Raw genomic sequence first — 19,286 nt, 5'->3', positions numbered from 1 at the left:
ATCACAGCAACAACATCCATCGAGACTTCACTTTATTAAAACGGAATTTCCGTTGTAAACCGATCCCCCAGGGCAGACACATCCCCCCGGCTGCTTGCCGTGTCGGCCGATACTTGTACTTGGTCCTTGTGCGACGCCGACAGCCCCGACATCGCCATCTGAATCGCCGCCGACAATGCCACAGCCCACTCAAACCGCTCGAGCTCGCTCATGAACGACACCACGACCAACTCGTCCGAGAACGACAGAGCTAAGCAGAATGGTCGGTCCTTTGCGCTAGTCCAGCTGAGCTTGGCGCGCTGCATGTCAAAGTTGCCTCTTTGGCGACCTGGCTCGGACACGTCCCAGTACCGCAGCCGTCCGCCTCGCACTTCCAGGATCCTGTCGTTCCACTTCTCTAAGCCAATCTTGGACTTTTTCTGCACTGGGCCCTTCTTGTACGGCGGCAAAACAAACGTCAGCCGACATGGCCAGCCCACGAAACAGTCGAGTGAGAAGAAGGACGTTGTCGTCGACGAGTCTGGCACAGGAACACCATTCACGAGGGCAATTTGACACCCCACAGGTATTTCTTGCTGGTCGCTCTTGGTCACCATCCATGCATACGCGCTGGAGGTGACCGGACCTCGGCGTTCGACTGTGATCTGGAGCTCCGACTCCGAAGAGCACAAGACGTCAAACGTTGCGACCGGGCGATGACTGCATGCTTCGTTCACATGCTCCAACAATTCAGCCTCCGACGGACCGTGCTCGAGTCCCTTGTTCTTCTTGAGGAACTTGAACATGACGGCGGCACGGAAGCACGTCGATCGTGCTCGCTAACTCTCTCCCACTTGCCACTTGGTTGTGAAATCAAGGCGGCTGTCGGATATTGTGAAAATATCCAAAATCCAGTGAATTTTTTGGCAGCAAAATATGACGAAGAAACCTGTTTTGCTACAAAAGCATGCAAACAGTCGTTTTCTATGGGTAATTGTATGGGAAAAATGGAACGTTGCTTCGTGTGTATCTCAAAAAATCTTATTCGAGCAACACCCCAATCGAGGCAAACTTCCGAACTGGACAACGTCGGCAAGCACGGCAAGCCTGCCTCCGTGGGCATGAGGCGCATTTGGCACTTCGACACGGCTCATTTGCATGTCGTGGGATGCTCACGCAGCTCCATGCATTTCCATGGATGACCGACTCATCGTCCTGAGGCTTCAAGGCACCGACGCGGCGACAGCCCGCCAAAGAACAGCACCGACGATAAGATGGAATACATTCCAAGACTCTTGATAATTTAGACAAAGAAAGGGTCGTTCGAGGCGAGTCCCGCGACGCTGAGTCCGTGGCTCGCCATGAGGATGCTGCAATGCAACGTTGCCGCCCACGAGATTCGCTCGTCGTCGGACGACGCTTGAAGCACGAGTTTATCTGTGGGAGACCGGCCGACGAGGATGCAGTGCGGGCGGTTCGGCACGTCTGGGAGTTGCAGGTAGCACCCCGCCAGCGAAAACGACCCACGGACTTCGTGCCACGCGATATACGTGAGACAACCATGCTCGACGACGATCTCGCGAGTCTTCCACGACGTGAGTGTTCGCGACGACCTCGACCGTTTGATCATTTCTCCGCGCTTGGCAGGAGCACAAATGAATTCGCATTGGAGAGGGTACGTTGCCCGGGCTAGCTGCAGCCGAGCGGCGTCGATCGTGAGCCCTAGGGATACCCCCTGCACGCGAATCAGCTGTGCGCCGAGGGGCACGGACGGCGCGGCGGCGGACGTGCTCGACACAACGAGCGCATCGCCTCGGCTTTCCAGCTGCAACGTTTCAAACTCGGCTTTCGAGGCAAACGTGAAATGTATGTGGGGAAGGTGGCTGGCCACGACCGTGGCGTGGGTGGCGACGACATGCATGGGCCGTGGGGGGGTCATCGGCCTGTGCTCGATTGCTTTGCGCAGGGCATGAATCCACCGCCGCATGTCCCGCTCCGTGAGCGCGTTCAAGTGGAGGTCAAGCGAGCCGCTGAGCACGACAAAGTAGTTGCGTCGACCGTCGCAGCAGAACGGGACGCCCGCGCTCACGGACGCATTGACCAGCGAGATGGCGCCTTTGGGGGTGGCTCGACCATCGCCGTCCGAGTAGTACCTATAGAACGACAGAACCGTTGACTTCACAAGTGCTAGACAGCGCGGCGGTCAACCCACCGAAGAACGGGGTGGTGGTCGAGCTTTTCGAGCTTGAAGTACCGCTGGACCCAATTTGTCCGCACGTGGCCGCGCTTGAGCAAGACACCGGCCATGGGCATGGTCTTCGCGTCGTGCGGATCATCGTAGCCGCGCCATTTGTGAGGTTGATGGTTGTCGTCGACAGTAAGATGGACCGTGTTGCGGAGGGGGTCCCACCGACCAGGTCCGGCTTGGGCACCTACAAGCCACACACACGTTTTGGATGGTCGCTCCGGTGCGTTTGCTCCACGCACCGATGCTTTCAAGCGCACGGATCCAACGCGTCATGGCGCGCTCCGTGGCGGTCGAGAGGAGGTAGTTTCGGTGTGGCGTCGACAGGATGAAGAAGAACTCGCGCGAGCTCACGTGGGTTTGGATCACAATGTCGTTCTTGGTCGTCTTGGCTACGTGGATCGTGCCCTTGCACACGGTCTTGTCCTCGGCTGTGTAATAGCGGAGGCACCCGTCGCGCGTCAGCTCAAAGTACCGCCACTTCCACGTCTTGAATCGCTGGCCGCACTTTTCAATCCACCCTTTGCGCACGACAAACTTGGTTGTCGACAGCGAAGATCGTCGGCCGTCGACGCTGCTCCCTTCGTCGACTTCCGCGATGGCGGTCGTGTATAGGATTTCCGTGCTCTGTTGCGGTGCCGTGTTGCAAGTTGTGGACACATTGGAGTCGTCCAGGCTGGTGAAGCTGTCGGAGCTGTCCAGCATGCTCAAGGTTGGATGCGTCAAGTGCGACCGCGAGTTCGCCTTGGCCTCCACGTCATCCACCGTGCTTTGACTCGATAATAGTTCGCCGCAGTCGTCGTTCACACGCTCAGAGGCCTCGTCGAAAGAAGTCGTCGGACATGACGAGGCCGTGGCGGACCAAGACCAGCCGGCGTGGTCTACGCTCTCTGATCTGGGCGACGACACGGACGACGATGCGCGTCGAAGTTGGATGAGCCTCTCCGACATGACTTCGTCTATGAGCGCCATGTCTTCGTCCTCCAGGTGCGAGTTACGATGCACAAGCAGCGCGCTGCCCCGCGTAGCCAACATCGCCGCCATTGCCACCTTCTCCACGAATGTCCGAGCTGTTGTTGCATCGTACTCTTTCTCCAGAACTTTATCCATGTACGACGACCAAATGCAACATGTCCTTCACTTCATCTTGTCCTACCACCCTACTCGCATAGAAAAGACAATAGTCGAGCCATTTTGTGGAAAAAGCCCCATGACATCGTAGAGGACCACGCTCCCCGGGCAATTGTACTTGAAATTTGTATGCGAAGGTGATGCATGTGTGCGGCGACAACCCCTGTCCCACACATCCATTCGGAGGAATTGGGTCGCAACGCAGCATGCGCCGATTGTCGGGGGAGGAGATGGCGGCCGCGGCTGCTGCGGAGTGAACACAGCCAGAGCGCATGTGGCCTTGTTCATGGACCGATCTGTGGCCGTGGGAGGCATTGCAAGCTCATACACTGGTCTTGCGGTGCCAAAAGTTAGTGCGGGACGACACCCAAGTTGGCCTCTCCTGGGTGCTATGAGCAGGCCGAGCCCACCAAACATGACAAGAGGGCGAACCTCGGCATGGCGATATCGAGCACGCTTGCATTCCATTCAGAGAGCAGCAGACTGGACTATGTGTGTGTGCGCGCCGATCGAGAAGGTACCACCGTCTGTACAAACCAGGACGCTGTACCGCCTCCCAGCCAAACGTTAGCAGGAGAATCTTCGACCATGAGTTCACTCGCGCGCGGTGGCCGCATCACAAGTGTTGACGAGTCGACCATGGAACGTCCTTGCCGGACGCGGCAACTCAAACGGCATTGTTGTTGACGAGTCATGATGCGGCATCATTACACCGCCGGGCCATGGACACGGCTCACGGCGTCGACTCAACGAGTGCACTTGTAGGACCACGCCGCCATCCAAAACAACTTGCGGTTTGTATGGTGGCCACCCATATGAATTCGTGACATGGCCATGTGACGTCGGAGGAGTTTCCCTCTGTAGCATCGGGGTGTCAACCGTCGTTGCTTCGATCCTGGGCAGAGTCCATTCCGAGCCACTTGCCGCAGCAGAATCCGGCCATCCAAAGCAGCATTCGAGGACTGGGCTTGGTCGCAGCACAACGTATAAAGCAGCGGAACGGCACAGACGCGTCGTGGTGCCACGTACCATGGACGTGGTCCTTGGAGTCGAGCCCTCGATAGTATAATCCAGCCTCGTTGGACCATGTGGCCGTGACCCAGGTATCGTTTCCTTGGTGCAACGAGTCTGGATTCTATCTGTTGGGGTCGGGTGCATCGCTGGATGCGCCATAGTTGAAAGGAACAAATCAAGATGACGGTCGAGACGGTCGTGTCTGCCGCGATCGCCGTGTTTGTCGTGGGCGGCATTCTCTTTGATGTCGAGCTCACGCAAGCAAGCAAACGACTCCACCCTCGGGGCTTTCGGTACGTCCGAATCGAGTCGTCCACGATGCCGACCGCGCTCGGTAGATGGCGACGCATGGCCAACTGGCTGCCGCTCGGCATTGCGTACGCAGCATTCTATATGGCTCGATACAACGTACGCGGACTGGCGATGTGATGCGTGAGCCCATGCGACCCGAGTGTAGATAGCCGCGGGCAACATCCCGAGTGTGCGATTGCAACTCAACATGACGGCCACGGACATGGGCTGGTGCGCACACGATCCACCGATTCGATGCCACCGAATGTGCCTAGGATCATTTCGTCGGGGTCGTGGGCGTATGCGTTGACAGCGCCGTGGACAGGTTCATCGTGATGGGTGAACAACTGGCGCTGACACAATGTCGGCAGGGCAATGGACCGATCGCATGGGCGGGCACAACGGCATGCTCGTCGCTTGCGTGGGGGCTGGCTTGTGCAATTTGATCTTGGGCTGCCTGTTCGTGACAAGCACGTCGTCGCAAGTGCCGTTCATGGTGCTCTTTGCATCCAACGTGGCGCTTCAGGGATATGGCACGAGCGCCGTCGTCAAAATCAACGCGATGTGGTACTCGCCGAGCGAACGAGGGATCTTTTCAGGTACGGGACGACGTGGTCGACCCTCTCTGCTATACCAGAGAGCGCAGTGGGAAATACGATCAGCGACTAACGGTATGCCACCGAAGGCGTGTTCAACATCTTCGTCGCGAGTGGGTACTACCTCGCCCTCGGGTCGGGCCACTCGATTATATCGTCGCTCGGATGGTCGTACTTGTTTTTCATTCCAGCGACGCTGCTCCTCATCATGAGTGCCGTGGTCGTGACATGTGTGGCCAACACGCCGCCGCCGACGGCAAACGTGCCGTCGATACTCAAAGGTGCGGAAGGGACGAGCGCTCCGGCGAGGCAGCAGCCCTCGATCTGGGCGCTTTTGCACAACCGCACGCTGCTCGGGTACCTCGCGGCGGTGTTTTGTCTGAGCTGGGCCCGCGATGGTTTGCTCAACTGGATGTACTCGTTCTTCGACTCGGTGCGCGCCGTCCCGCTCACGGAAGACGACCACGCGATCCTTGGTGGCGCCTGGACTGTGGGTGGGTTCGTGGGGGGTCTCCTCTGCGGCTACATCAGCGACATCATGTTCGAGTCGAATCGGATGCCGCCCATCGTTCTCTTCTCGACGTTTCAAGCAGGAGCGTTCCTGTTCATGTACACACTGGCGCCGTCAATTTCGACGCCGTTTCTCGGCCTTCTAGTCTTTTTCGTCAGCGTTTTTGTCCTCGGCAACTACACGCTCCTAAGTTACACCGTGCCGGCCGACCTTCCCGCAAATATTTCAGCGAGCGCCGTTGGGCTCTTCACGGCCGTGGGGTACGCCCATCGCTCGCGTAGCTCTGCATGTTGTGCTGACGAAATCGTGGTGCCATGACGTGCGTAGGTACATCTCGACGGGGCTGGCGGGAGTCGTCATGGGGAGTTGTATCCAGCGGTGGGGGTACACGTTTTGGGTCACGTCCCTCACTGCCTCGTCGGTCGCGACAGCGCTCTGCACGATGCTCGGGTCGTACTTTTCGGAGCTCGACGAGGCCGTCGACGAAGCAGCGCCGCTCCGGCAACGTCGCAAGTCCCGCGCATCCATTGTGGGGTCCGATGTTCTCGTGCTTCCACCCGACGATGATGACTGTGGCAACGACGGGGCAGTCCAGGCACTCTAGCGTTAACGTCGCAGCCATCATGAACGGACGGGGACATGTTGTACCCGTCGGTGTGCTTTCTTCGTGTACCCGTCGGTGTGCTTTCTTCGTGTGAAAATGGATGGACGTCAAGCGACCGCCACTGGGGCTGATTCAGCGCAATATATCTGGCGACCGGTTGACGGCTCCGACGGCGCGCAAACTCGACCTGGTGATGTTTGCATCGACCGTCGATTCAACGACGTTGGATGCGGAAGAGCCTCGCGAAGGACTCGCGTCGTAGCTTCGTGCCTAGAACGCACAAGATTTCCACACTGTGCCGCGCGATTCGTACACGCTAGCGAGTGTGTCCTCGCCCATTGGCAGGACGATGGTGGACGCAGATATAGTACACCAAGGTGCTGCGTGGCGTTGGAGGTCGTTTACATAGAACCAAGTCAAGTGGATGGCTCGTTTCCCCTGTCGTCGGGGCAATGGACTTTGCTGCCGACGCTGTCGCGTGGCTGGCATTGTGTGTGTCGACAAGGCTGTGTTCATGATCCTGGTGGCATCGACCTCAAAAGTTAAAGAAAACACAACGTCCTGCCGCTTTCGACTGTGTCGACAGCTACAGTTGGGTCATGGCGCAGCCCGGTCTACCACTCCAGCCGAGGGAGAACCGACTCGACGTGCCTTCACGCCACCGTCAACCAATGCAAGTGGAAGGATTTTGGGTCACGCCGTCACCGTCGACGACCTAAAGTTGGTGGCATCAAGTCGACGCCGAATTCGGCCGCTAACTTGGTCAAGGATCGTGACGTTGGAGCGAGAGACTGGAGTCGTCGCCGTTTCCCGTCCAATGCAAAGAGTCTGGAGCCGGCTATGTCGACCATCGCCATGGTAGTGTGGCTCGGCTGTGCGAACGAAAGCGGCCTGCACTTGCATTCTACACATGGCCCCACCTCGTCCTCCTCGACCCGTCGTTGCTACATACTATCCGATTCCATTCTCGACGGTCCTCCCTTTTTCCGTGAACGGCGCTGTGGGATGCAAGTGGACATCCCTGCGAACAAGGGTATCCAGTGCGCTCGTTGGCATCTCGGCAAAGTATTGTACGTAGGGAATTCGATATCGTGCTGGGTCAGTGAGCACGAATAGATGCGTGGAATATGGAGATGACCCAGTGTCGTATCTCCCGCCTTGTCGCTCGCGGGAACCTCTTGGTCCGGAGGCCGCATTCAATCGTAAACTGACTTTTATTCCTATTGCACGGCTGGCCTCCGCCACCAGTGAAAACTCCCTCGTTCTAACCACCCGCCGGTTCCCCATACTAGAATGTCTAGTTTCCCCTGACAACTCGCTGGTGTGAACCGACCCTCAATCACAGAGACGTGCGACGCAGAACAGCCACCTACATGCTGTGCAAGACCTTCAGGCGTCCGTAGGTGTGGTGCACCAAAGGAACACGAAAATAAGCCGACGACAACTTGACCACACAATCTTGAAGAATGCGACCTTGCAAGTTCAAGGCCACTCGCCGGTATGCGCTCACACCAACCACTTTCAACAATTTTGTTATCCATCGACGTTCACTGCAATAGCCAAACGCAGCACTTGGTGGCATGCCGAAGGACCGTTCAGCACCTTCGCCTAGGGACTACTCCATCTCTCGTAACACCATTCCAGTTGGTCAATCACACCTAATTTGCCACATCCACAAGACTAGTGTTCGTGCTGCTGCGCGGATCGGGGCTCAGCATGCACAACAGCTCGTCCACCAGTCGCTCGTTGTACGTGGCGGCAAAGTCTCGGGCTTTCGTCACCACAAACGCCTTCAGTATGTCCTTCTTGGCACGATCGTCCGAAACACCAGCCATTTCGACGCCGCACTCGGCCGCGACTTCGTCCACCGTCAAGAACCTGTCGTTCGTGCGAGCCTGCGACGTAACCAGCAGCGTGCGGACGGTGGTGGTCGTCGCCGTCACTCGTCGGATGTCGAGCCTGCAGCCACCCGTTCGTCGTCAAAAGCAACGGCGTGGGAAACGTACCATTCCATTACGTGCTTCTGCCGACGCTTCAACTCGGGCTCGTCCGCGTCTTCCTGAATGCGTCGGAACACGATCACGCACCGATCCGCTTCGTGAAAGTACGCTTGCAGGAGATTCCACGTGGCGTCTCTCGGGTGGCGGTACCGATAGTACTGCGTGTTGCTCGCAGACTCGATCATGACCTAACACAACCAACTCAAGCGGGCCACACGGGGACCAGGCGCCGACCTGGCTCGCATCAAAATGCCATAAACAGTTGAGGTTGTGGCGGAGGACGTGGACGACGTGGGCCATCGGAAACGACAGCAGCTCGTGCGAGTGCTCGATGAAGATGATGTGCGGACCAGTGTACTCGACGTCAAAGTCCAAAAACAAGTCGCAAGATGGTCGAGACTGGACTTGGCTCAACACGCGGTCCGTGTTGTGGTACATGTGCAGCGTCAGCCACTCCTTTGCGACCCGCCGCGCGTGCGGATCCGACGGGAGAATGGCATGCCGGAACAATCGACTCCACGACGCCGTCGCCATCTACTCGCGAGGATTTGTGTGAACGGTGGGGGTAGCGCCGAGTGGGATTGGTTCTGTACGCACGGGTAGAACGTGGTAGGCATCACGGACAGTGTCCATCAAGTCGATGCATCGGCGGTAGCTATTTGTTTGTGCGATCAAGTCCTTGTTGTCCCGTTGTCCTCTTTGCGACTCTTGACGAAATGTGGTCGCGATGACCTGCCACGACAGCGACATGCCACCTTGATGCTCGTCCTCGCACGGCGTGGGCGGTCTGTGATGTTTGGCTTGTAGGAATCGAGCTAGGAGTTGCAGCGTTTGGCACTCGTCGCGCAAGGCCGCGATCCGTTCCTTGTCCTTGCGGCGATGCAGCCTCTGTTTGTCGCGAAAATACGCTCGGCGTTGCGCCAGTTGTGCGTCGATCGCAAGCGTCGAGGGCGTGCTTGTCATGGGTCGGGGCTATGAGCCGCACCTGTGTCGCTCGCTGCTGGTCCTGTTACGACCAGCATTCGGAGCACACATTCCCGGTCACCACATACATTCCTCTTCGGCGTGGTGTGAAATGTATGGCTCGATGTTGACGCGAGCAGAATGTTGGTCTACACGATACCGTAGACTTAAATCCCAAACACACAACGGCAGGTCCCACGTTCCCGTTTGGTTCGTTCTCGCCCGGGGGGAGGGGCGTTGTGTTCTAGAGGGACAAGATGTTGAGGTTTTCGCCGCATTGGCCTCTTTTGGTCCGTGGTCAAATGACGATGGCATGCACGGATACGCGGCGGTCAAAGCTACAGTTGGTGGATCAGTTTATGAAAAAGTACCAAGACTCTGGCGCGACCCCAGTGGCCCACGGCGCATGTTCCGTTTGTCCATCACAGCTGTGGATGGACTGGATGCGCTCAAAGTTCCTTTGGGACCAGTCATTTCCATAGTGCCAACGAACCGTCTTCGATCTTGTTACAAGACCTTGGACCCATTCGATCGACACTCTGATCCTTCACTCTGAGCGCAGCATACATGCCACTGGATATCATTTGAAATTTGTATTGACTCGCAGCGAGATGTTGACCAGTCATATGCTACTGCATTTCGTCCCCAGTGTAATCGCGGGCAACGAGAGTTCTGCACAGTGTCAGCGCGGAATGGAGACTGCACGACGAAGATGAGGCTTCGTTGTGGAGGATGCCCACTTCGGCTGCGAGCAGACCGTTATGAATGGACGTGGTCGGTGAGTTCAATCGATTTCGCACACGGAGGCGAGCATGATGCAGTTGCTGGACCATGGTACTTCAGGTCGAATGAAGCTGCGATAGTCTGGAAAAGTCATCTATCAGAGGCAACGTCTTTATTGTAACTAGAGTCATTTTCCACTTCGCCCTTCTGTTGGAGCCACCTGTTTGGGCATCTTGCAGTAGACAAGAAGCGTCGTTTCGAATGTCATGTACACACCGAAACGCACGCTCTTGGGAACAAGAACGAGATATGACATCGACACAACGCGATTCAGATCATTCGATGGTGGGATGGCGCGAAGACCCTGCCAAAACCCAAATCACAGTGATCAAGTTCAAATTCAAATTGAAAACTTTATCGGTGCTTCGTACTTAAAAGGGGCAATGTCGCACTTCAGGAAAATATGCAAGAATCCATTTTGATTGGTCAAAAATGACATTTCAACATGATGGCACATCGGGCAATGGCGCGATGGCGGCCGTCCATTCTTCGCGCCGCCTGCATGAGTACGTGGCCGAGATCAAGCATCCGCCGAGTTTCTCATGGTACATCACCTAGGCACGAAAAGTGCGCCAATCAAGAACTCCTTGTACTCGTATGGTGAAGGCTACCTGGGCACGTTGGGTCACGGGAACTATTCGTCGGTCGAAGCACCCAAAGCGTTGGACGCATTTGACGGCTTGGACCTCGTCCAGGCGTCGACGGGCTGGTAACTGCATAACCTTATCGACACAACCTGATCGGTTGCTCGGTTATTAGGTCGCACACAGGCGTGGTGGATGCACACGGAAAGGCGTATGTGTTTGGTCGGACGCACCACTTCAAGAACGTGATCCGCGCAATCAACATGCATCGATTTGCCCCTTGGTTTCTGGACTTTGCCAACAAGGTGGGCGGACACCGCTCCGTGGAAGCGTTCACGCCAGTCGAGGTCACTCTTCCCGAGAAAGTCGTCGAGGTCGCATGCGGGACGACGCTGTCGCTGTTTCGCACCGAGTCGGGGTCGTTGTACGCCAACGGTGGCAACTACTACGGCCAATGCGGCGTCGGCCACGAAAACGCAAGTGTTTGGGAGGCCGAGGTCGTCAAGTTGCCGCCCGTCCAGCAAGTCGCTGCAGGGTACCAGCACGTGTTGGCGCTAACAACGGAAGGCCAGGTGTATTCGTGGGGCAAGGGCGAGCGAGGGCAATTGGGCTAGTATGTATGTTCTACCTTTTCAAGGTATGACGGGTGTGCTTGTAGTGGCACGGTCAACTTGAGTGCGCCGCAACAGCTCGTGGCACTTCGGGACAAGCAGGTGCGGTATGTAGACGCAAGCTTTAACACGTCCCTGGCTGTCACAGGTAAAACACATCATGAGAAACAGCGCCGCCATGCGTCGTCTGGGGAACTTCATGTGGCCTTGCTCTTGGCAATGCTGCTGCTTTTCTACTGCTGTGTTCCGCCTCTCTGGAAGCTTACCATTCTTGTGTTTCGCGCTAGTCGACGGCGAGCTTTATGTGTGGGGCAAGCTCATGGGTGCTGACCAGCACGGCCGCAAGAACGGCGAGGATCAAATCACACCGCGCCTTGTCCGCACGTCGGCGCCGGTGGTCGCCGCCAAGAGCAGTCACTTCCACACCCTCATCTTGACTGGTATGCCAGCTAGACATTATAGCTAGTGGTGTCTAGGCCGAAGCTTTACTCACTCGACGTAGAGGACGGCAGGGTGTGGGTACTGGGCCGAAGCCAGGCGGTCCACTTGCCTGGAGACAAGGCCGTGCGCACGAATCCGGAGGTACACGTGAGTCCCGTTGCGGTCGATGTGGCGGGTGTGCTGGACCCCAAGCGCATCGTGCGGCTAGGCAAGGGTGTTCAAGACTCGTCAATTCTTCTCGGTACGCAGCACACACGATGAGATATTGGGTAGTGATACTCTCTTTTCAAGATGACGGCAGCGTGTTCGCGTGGGATTGGAAAGATGGCGTGCACAGCATCGACGCCGTCCGCGGGTTCCATGTCGAGTCGTTCGAGTCTGGTTTTGGAACGAACATTTTCGTGGGCCGCCCAAAGACTGTGGTTGCCAATGAATGAGAGGAGGCATCCCCAGTAGTGCGGAAGTTCTGGGCGGACCGACCACTGTCCTTCAATAGAAACTTGTACACCACCCATGGATCCATCCACCCCGAGATGCGGTTGGCGGTCGGTCAAGCGAACTTGGGGCCGCTTCCTTCAAATGCATTTCCCGTCTGTACACGGCCAAAGACAAGCCGACACGTGAGGTTACGAGAACGTCATCGCGATCACTTTGTCATGGCTGAATCGTTCGAGATGGCTTGCACCGCCGGGACGAATTCGTTTCAAAGTAAGCACGCTGAAAGCCCGGAACAATGTTCGATCTCCACGTCAACGCTCGGCTGTGTGCAGCACACAGACGAGTACAGCTTTCACAATGTGGTCGGTGGATACATGCAGTAGGGACAGCACTCGTTGCCGACGAAGTGCGCCATGGCGGAACAGACCATTTACACGCATTGTTACCTATTTTTGGCACTTGGAACCATCCTTCCTTGGCACATTCCCGTTGCCGCGACGCGTTGGCCGTCGGTGTTGTGGATGGTACCAGAGCTCTTTCCCAAGTCGTCCGCTGCCAAGTACACGGCATGCGCGCAGTCGTCGCCACGTGTGACGCCGTATTCCGGATTGGGGCAGCTCTTGAGTGACAACGACGACGAGAGGCTTTCCACGCCACATTCCCCCAACGACTCGTCTGCGGCGTCGCCAGTGTACTCGCGCATCGTCTTGCAAAAGCACACACGATCTACACACGCCTCCAGTACAAACCAAAGTGACACCGACGGCGCGCCGCTCTCCCAGCGGTCCTCGTCGACCACGTCGGACTACGTGATCAATATCGACGGCTTGCACGCGCAGCACCCTGCTCTCCTCGATCCGAGCGAACCCGCAACTCCCGAGTGTCTGGTCACGTGCCGCCGCAAAACAACATTTGAAGCCCGCGTCCGTCTTTCGGCGCATGCAAAACCCATCTACGTCGGCCGGTATAAATCGGAGCAAGCCGCGCACGATGCATGTGGACGACTCCTCCGACAGCAGACGACGCCCCGACGAAGTGTCCCCAAGTCAAAGTAGCCCATTCACCCTGCATCCGTTGTGTAGTCACCGAGTCAATACATTAAATCACGAAGCAGTCGGCTGCGAAATCAGCGTTGGAGTGATCCGTTTCTTGGTTGGTTTGTCAGGCTGCTGCGGCCACACGGCATTTCTGCATTTGTCGGGTGCGTGGTCAACGGAGGGTTCTGGCGGCGGCGGCGGAGGGAGGAACGATTCCATCCATGCTGTGCATGCACCAGGTCCTTCATCTAGGAAACTGTTGAAGTCTGTGGATGCCAGGGACATGGCGGCATCCGGCGGTGCCGCGGCGTGTGCTGGATGTGTTAGCGGCGGCGACAAGTCCCGTAAGTCATGCCACGGCTCGTTGTCGGTGTCGTCTTCGTTGGGGTGGCGCGGAGGAACTGGGAGAAAGTTCAGGTTGACGAATGTCGCATCTTCAGACGCAGGATAGGACTGGCTTGGGGAAGGCGGCTTGTGAGGTGTGGGGAGCAATTCACCGAGCGATAGCGCGGGCGCGAGCTCCCATCGGTATTCGAGGGTCACTGTGTCGTCGTCGGTGGCCGGCTGTGGCGGACACTGATGCAAGATGTCCAAACATGTTACACTGATGTCGTTCACGCTCCACCCAGGATGCACTCGATCGCCCAGCGGCACCACGCGGAACTGCATGGTCGCAGTGGGATCGGACGACTGGACGGCAGCCCATTTCGTCATCATGTGCTGGCACACATCTGAGATGCGCTTGGAACCATTCATTGAAAGCTCGACTTTTGGGCGCGCGCCAATGTCTGTCACGAGCGCTTGGGTCACTTTGTCGATGGGCACGAACCGGACTTTAATCTGCCGCTTGCGAGCGTCTGTTGCTAGTGGAGACAATTTCTGTCGCTTGGGGGCACCAACGCCGGCGGGGGTTCCCGACAAGGACATGGAGGTTCCGGAAATGGATGGCGGTGGAGGTGTCAGAGCTACCAACACGGGCGTGGCCGAAGCGGACGGCGATACACGCGGCCGCTTCTTGCGAACAAGCGGGGTATGCACGACAGCAGGAATCGAGGATTGTTTGGGCGCAGTTGAAGTCGTCGCGGTGACATTGTTGCTCGACAGCATGGAAAAGATGGTCGAAGCGGTGGGCTGCTGGTTTTGCAACGTCCCCGATTTTTTAGCGTTTTTGGACGACATGGCGGCCTCGCTGCTTTTCCGGCTTTTAAACAGCGTGTGCTTCAAGCGGCCCGCGAGACGCTTCTTGTGCAATGGGTTCGAAATGTCGAGCTCGGACGAACACACACGATGCCAACAGGACAGCGCGAGGCGGATTTCGTCGGACGAGTCGATATTCAGATGAACGTGAACGAGGGAGAGGAGTCCATGCACGTGTGACACCATCGCGTGGTAAAAGTCGTCGATGCAACGGACTGACTTGTGTGGAAGTTTGCGCGTGAGTTGGTCCCATCGTTTGGAGAGTTGCGCGGGGGAATTCCACTTGCACTTCATCGCCTGGAAAAACACTGTCTGGTCGTTCCAGCTCCATCCACCCCAAGACCGTTTCTTTGTCGACGACGGCGGAAGATTCGAAGTCTGTACGGATTGGGGAGCGTCTCCAAACGAAGTTGTGGCCGTCATGCGGGACAAAGACGTGGTAGGTATTGTCGCGTTCGTAGGTGCAATCAAGTCGTCGAGAAAGGTGGGCGAGTGATCTGTCGACAAAGGATGGCCCTGCTGATGTGCAGAGATCGTTTTCGCTTGTGGTTCCAATAGGCGCAGGACTTCGCCTTTCGATCGCTTTGCCGTAGGTTTCGCACGAGGAGGGCTCGTGAGTTTCTTTGCTGGCGGAGTTTCGTCGGCAACGTTACCCGATCGTGGAGTTGCCGATGCCCCATGGAATAATGCATCCGACACACCATCATTCCATGCGATATCAGGGAATAACTCACTCTCAACAGAAGAGTCCATTTTATCGAGCCACCCGTCCTCGAGCACGACAGGAGTGATCCAGCTAAACGCGTCTGAAGTGTCGGGGCAATTCTCTTTTCCTGATCAACACACTGCATGAGAACGCAATGCTACATGGGAAAATCTCTACCTGACACGTCTACCCGCATGATGTCGCGTCGGAGGAGTTTGTTTCGTCGATGTAGGGCTGGTGGCGCGGCGGCTCGTCCCTTCGTCGCCAGACGCGATCGAAATCTTCTCTGTAGAGTTTTCGTTTAAATCCGGTATCAAATTCTATTGGCTAAAATTCGAACAGATTGCAACAGTCCCGCCAAAGAAACAAGAAAAATAATCCGATATGATTGGCTAAAATAATGTTTACTTCTCATTGATTGGCTAATGGTGGCGGAACGTCAAGACGCATGTTCGCGCTCACTTAACACGCGGCGGCGGGAAGTCGATATGATCCCGCTCGACGGCAGACCAAGAAGCACGTGGTCGGACTATAGAGATGACGCTGGTTGAATAAACGTAATGCTGTCGATGGTCCTGGAGAAGGCTCGTCGATTGAGGTCCTTGGATGCAAATGTACTCTTCTAAGCATCACCCAAACGAACGTTGCCTCATCGCCATCTCGGGATGGCCCTTCCCACGTGCATACACCGCCATTTCTCCGACCCGCACCAATATCGACGTGAAAGTACCAATATCTTTATGTTCGTGCAGGACGTTCCCAGAAGGATAGCGCAAAGGCATTCATCTTCTTCAGGACACCACGGCGTGGCCTTGTGGCGCCCATTTCGCGCGCCAAACATTTGAACGACATATGAGATGTGTGAAATTAAGTGCCACTGGGGTCGTGAGAATGTTCGAAAGGGATCGCCCACAAGATGGCAAAATAATTGAATCGTTAGAGATAAAGGGTGGCCAAGCCAGCAAAGGCACTGCCTGCGACGACGGTGCACTCGGTGCCAACCGATCTATTTACTCGTCAACGTAGTCGTCCAAGTCCGAGTCTTCGTAGATTTCGCCACGCTTCTCGGCTTCTTTCTTCAGCTTGAGCTTGGCCTTGAGCTCCTTGCGGGTGAGCTTTCGCTTGACCTTGGTGACCGTCTTGTTGCCAAATGCGTCGACCGTCTCCTGCGCGTCGATCTGTTCAATTTTGGTCTTGTCTTCCATGACTTGGCCTTCGATCGAGCAAAACCCGGCCTCGACGTTCCACGTTTCGATCGCCAAGTGGTCAGTGAACTCGCGGTTGTGAGAGATCATGACGACGCCGCCGCCAAACTCCTTGATGGCCGTCGCCAACGCACCCAACGAGTCGCGATCCAAATAGTTGGTCGGTTCGTCCAACACCAAGATGTGCGGGTTGAGCCACATGGCCGCAGCCAAGACGACCTTGACCTTTTGCCCGCCAGAGAGACCGCGCATGCGCGAGTGCGTGCCGAATTCAGCGCCCAGCCCAAAGTTGTCCAAGTGCTTTTGCACGGCGATGGCCGTGACGGGGCGCGCTTGCAAGTTGGCGCGGGCCGCTTCGCGATCGTCGGCAATTTGGAGCAACTTTTCAAAGCCCCACTTTTCGAGCTTCTCTCGCGGCACCCACGAGTTTTCCGTGTCGGGCAGCTTCACCCACTTGATTTCGTACTCGAACGACTTTTTGAGCTTGCGGCGGTTCTCAATCGACTCGATCACGCGCTTCTCGCCTTCCCAGTTGACGGGCTGTTCCAAACGCGCCTTCTCTTCCGGCGAAATCTTACGCGTCTCCTTGGCCATCAATTCCTTGTCTTCACCAGACTGGAAACGCCACTGGATGTACTGGTTCGCCGTCAAGTCCAAGTGCTCTTCAATGTGATGGAACGCGTGCTGCGCCACGTACGCAAAACGCATCGACGGGTGCTTCCACAACGTCCCTGTCGTCGGCTCGACTTCGCCCGTCAACATCTTGATCATGGTCGACTTGCCGGCGCCGTTGGGCCCGATCACGGCAATGCGCGACGACAACGCACACGTAATCGTAATGTTGTTGATCGACGGCTTGGACGCGCCAGGGTACTGGTACGAGCAGTTGTTCATGCGGATGATGGGCTTCCCCTTGTTCTTGATGTCGGCAAGGAACCCCGGCTCGGGAAACTTGAACGCAAACGTCGCGGCTTCCAAGTTGTAGTACGCCTTGGCTTCCGGGCGCAGCTCGACAAAGTGAGACATGTTGCCCACATACGTCTTGAGCTTGCGGTTCTTTTCGTAGTGGATGATGTTGGTGCACACGTTGTCGAGGAATCCAGAGTCGTGCGATACCACAATCGACGTCACGTCGCCGGCATGGGTCAGGTAGTTTTCCAACCACGCAACGTTGGCCACGTCCAAGTGGTTGGTCGGTTCATCCAACAACAAAATGTCGGCCTTCATCAACATGGCGCGGGCCAATTCGAGCTTCATCTTCCACCCACCCGACAACGACCCGACCGCTTGCGCTTGCATCGTGTCCGTGAACCCGACCGACGCCAACGTGTCCGACACTTCCTTGCGCGACAACACGCCCTCAAAGTTCGGGTCCTTCGAGATAAAGTCCAACACAGACAAGTCGGCTTCTTCCGCTTGCAAGTTGTGCTCGACGTACACCGTGCGCACTTCGTCCTTGGACGGGAACCCTTCCAACTGACCGTTTGCAATCGCACGCATCAACGTCGACTTGCCCGCGCCGTTGGGCCCGCACAAACCGTACCGGTGCCCCTTTTTCAGCTGCAAACGCGCGTTGTTGAGCAAAATCATACCACCGTACGCCAACGAAAATTCGCAGTCGCACAAGTCTTCGCCTTCGTCTTCTTGGATCACGTCGTCCGCGATCTTGAGCTTGTTGTCCTTGAAGCACTTTTCGCGAAAGTCCTTGGTGATGTGCGGGATCTCGTGCTCGTCCACAAACGCAAGCAGGTACGGCTTGACCGAGTTGGACCACTTCTCCGGAATGAAGCTGCGGGCCAACGTGAGGTAGAACCCGTTCCCGGCCACGTAGTTGAGCGTCGCTTCGTCAATGTGGGCGTTCTTGGCGGCCGGGATCTTGTCGATGATGGTCTTCAACGCGGCCAACACGGCCGAGAACTCGACCTTGCCTTCGTCTTCGCTCAGCTCGACGTTACCGGCGGCCATGAGCAGCGTGCTGTGGGCGCGCTTGACCACGTCGCGGCACTCGGGGTCGGCCACCGACTCGATAATACGCTTCAACGTGGGCAGCACCTTGGGCGTAAACAACAACGCTTCGGCCGGGTCTTCGACCAACTTGCACATGTTGTCAATGATGACAGCCGTCTGGCGCTTCACCGACGTCTTGTTCTCGTTCAGCCCACGCACCAACAACGGTTCCATGATGGCCAACGCGGGCGCTTCCACCGTCTTCACGAACGTCGTCGACGCCAGCTTGTGCACGCACTCGGACACTTCCGTCGGGTTCGCCATGCACGACACCAAGGCCGGGATGAACGGCTCGATATCGGCGTTCGACGCCGTCGAGCACGCCTTGATCATGACTTCGTTCGCCGCCTTCTTCACTTCCGGGCGCGTGTCCCAGATCTGCTCGGTCGCCTTCGGAATGATGTCGGGCAAGTTGCGCGACACTTGCACGGGGTGCAGCGCGCAAAAGTCGATGATCAAGTTGAGCGCGCCTTCCTTGGTTTGCCACTTCTTGACGCGGTCCAGCCCTTGGAAGATCAACGGCAGCACAAAGCTCAACGCGTTCTCGTTGAACGATTGCACCAACGCCTTGGCGGCTTCTTGGGCCGGCCCACGGACGTTCAGCTTCTTGTCCGCGTACGCGTCCAACAGATTGACCAACCAGCCCGCCGTGTACGGTTCCACGCGCGTGTTCTTCTTGAGCGCGACGGCAGTGACGACGCGGGCCGCCACTTCACGGTGGGTCGCGTCCGACGACACCAACGCTTCGTTGATCAAGCGGTGGACGTGGTTCAAGTTGATCTTCTTGTTCGTGTCGATCAACTCGGCCACCTTGCCCGCAGCGACCACCTGGTTGTCCGCGGCGGCAGCGAAGGCTTGCTTGAGCGCTTCATCGAATTGCTTCGTGGCGTCTTCGACAGAGGTCGGCATTCTGTCGGGCAAAATGGAGAATGAGCCGTCCTCG

General features: G+C 56.9%; 8 protein-coding genes across 15 annotated transcripts; 3 read left to right on the top strand and 5 right to left on the bottom strand.

The window, feature by feature from the left end:
- Positions 1–15: 15 nt before the first annotated feature.
- On the bottom strand, positions 16–862 carry H310_03026 (hypothetical protein). Its single transcript, XM_008866764.1, has one exon. The coding sequence runs from the start codon at positions 783–785 to the stop codon at positions 36–38; it is 750 nt and encodes a 249-aa protein (XP_008864986.1). The 5' UTR covers positions 786–862; the 3' UTR covers positions 16–35.
- Positions 863–1,026: 164 nt separating this feature from the next.
- On the bottom strand, positions 1,027–3,354 carry H310_03025 (hypothetical protein). Its single transcript, XM_008866763.1, has 3 exons — positions 2,467–3,354; positions 2,192–2,411; positions 1,027–2,132 (listed from the first exon to the last, which is right to left on the bottom strand). Exons 1-3 carry the CDS (start codon positions 3,332–3,334, stop codon positions 1,283–1,285), a joined length of 1,938 nt encoding a protein of 645 aa, XP_008864985.1. The 5' UTR covers positions 3,335–3,354; the 3' UTR covers positions 1,027–1,282.
- A 1,074-nt stretch (positions 3,355–4,428) lies between these two features.
- Positions 4,429–7,887, top strand: H310_03024 (hypothetical protein). 5 transcript variants are annotated; one of them, XM_008866759.1, is made up of 8 exons: positions 4,429–4,458; positions 4,531–4,662; positions 4,708–4,777; positions 4,827–4,891; positions 4,936–4,985; positions 5,032–5,259; positions 5,346–6,027; positions 6,095–6,447. In XM_008866759.1, exons 2-8 carry the CDS (start codon positions 4,550–4,552, stop codon positions 6,369–6,371), a joined length of 1,485 nt encoding a protein of 494 aa, XP_008864981.1. In that variant the 5' UTR covers positions 4,429–4,458; positions 4,531–4,549; the 3' UTR covers positions 6,372–6,447. The 5 variants fall into 5 exon arrangements, with proteins under 5 accessions (XP_008864981.1, XP_008864983.1, XP_008864984.1 ...); XM_008866761.1 differs by having other exon boundaries at positions 4,827–4,985; XM_008866758.1 differs by lacking the exon at positions 4,429–4,458 and having other exon boundaries at positions 4,497–4,662; positions 6,095–7,887.
- On the bottom strand, positions 7,810–9,371 carry H310_03023. Of its 2 annotated transcripts, XM_008866757.1 has the most exons (5): positions 8,969–9,371; positions 8,606–8,905; positions 8,378–8,559; positions 8,030–8,330; positions 7,875–7,986 (listed from the first exon to the last, which is right to left on the bottom strand). In XM_008866757.1, the coding sequence occupies exons 1-4, from the start codon at positions 9,332–9,334 to the stop codon at positions 8,030–8,032; spliced, it is 1,149 nt and encodes a 382-aa protein (XP_008864979.1). In that variant the 5' UTR covers positions 9,335–9,371; the 3' UTR covers positions 7,875–7,986. The 2 variants fall into 2 exon arrangements, with proteins under 2 accessions (XP_008864978.1, XP_008864979.1); XM_008866756.1 differs by having other exon boundaries at positions 7,810–8,330.
- Positions 9,372–10,521: 1,150 nt separating this feature from the next.
- Positions 10,522–12,388, top strand: H310_03022 (hypothetical protein). 3 transcript variants are annotated; one of them, XM_008866753.1, is made up of 7 exons: positions 10,522–10,623; positions 10,676–10,826; positions 10,877–11,314; positions 11,360–11,460; positions 11,600–11,752; positions 11,815–11,994; positions 12,045–12,388. In XM_008866753.1, exons 1-7 carry the CDS (start codon positions 10,563–10,565, stop codon positions 12,188–12,190), a joined length of 1,230 nt encoding a protein of 409 aa, XP_008864975.1. In that variant the 5' UTR covers positions 10,522–10,562; the 3' UTR covers positions 12,191–12,388. The 3 variants fall into 3 exon arrangements, with proteins under 3 accessions (XP_008864975.1, XP_008864976.1, XP_008864977.1); XM_008866754.1 differs by having other exon boundaries at positions 11,815–12,388; XM_008866755.1 differs by having other exon boundaries at positions 11,600–11,994.
- A 216-nt stretch (positions 12,389–12,604) lies between these two features.
- H310_03021 (hypothetical protein) lies at positions 12,605–13,246 on the top strand (the record flags this gene model as incomplete). Its single annotated transcript, XM_008866752.1, has 1 exon — positions 12,605–13,246. The coding sequence occupies one exon, from the start codon at positions 12,605–12,607 to the stop codon at positions 13,244–13,246; it is 642 nt and encodes a 213-aa protein (XP_008864974.1).
- Positions 12,650–15,406, bottom strand: H310_03020 (hypothetical protein). Its single transcript, XM_008866751.1, has 2 exons — positions 15,309–15,406; positions 12,650–15,258 (listed from the first exon to the last, which is right to left on the bottom strand). The coding sequence occupies exons 1-2, from the start codon at positions 15,325–15,327 to the stop codon at positions 13,295–13,297; spliced, it is 1,983 nt and encodes a 660-aa protein (XP_008864973.1). The 5' UTR covers positions 15,328–15,406; the 3' UTR covers positions 12,650–13,294.
- A 575-nt stretch (positions 15,407–15,981) lies between these two features.
- Positions 15,982–19,259, bottom strand: H310_03019 (hypothetical protein). Its single transcript, XM_008866750.1, has one exon. It carries the CDS (start codon positions 19,250–19,252, stop codon positions 16,142–16,144), a length of 3,111 nt encoding a protein of 1,036 aa, XP_008864972.1. The 5' UTR covers positions 19,253–19,259; the 3' UTR covers positions 15,982–16,141.
- Between the last annotated feature and the right edge of the window lie 27 nt (positions 19,260–19,286).

The sequence above is a fragment of the Aphanomyces invadans genome, assembly GCF_000520115.1.
Source record: "Aphanomyces invadans strain NJM9701 unplaced genomic scaffold supercont1.4, whole genome shotgun sequence".
Taxonomy (NCBI): domain Eukaryota; phylum Oomycota; class Saprolegniomycetes; order Saprolegniales; family Verrucalvaceae; genus Aphanomyces; species Aphanomyces invadans.
The sequence above is the reverse complement of the archived record's forward strand: the minus strand, read 5'-3'. Positions and strand labels throughout refer to the sequence as shown.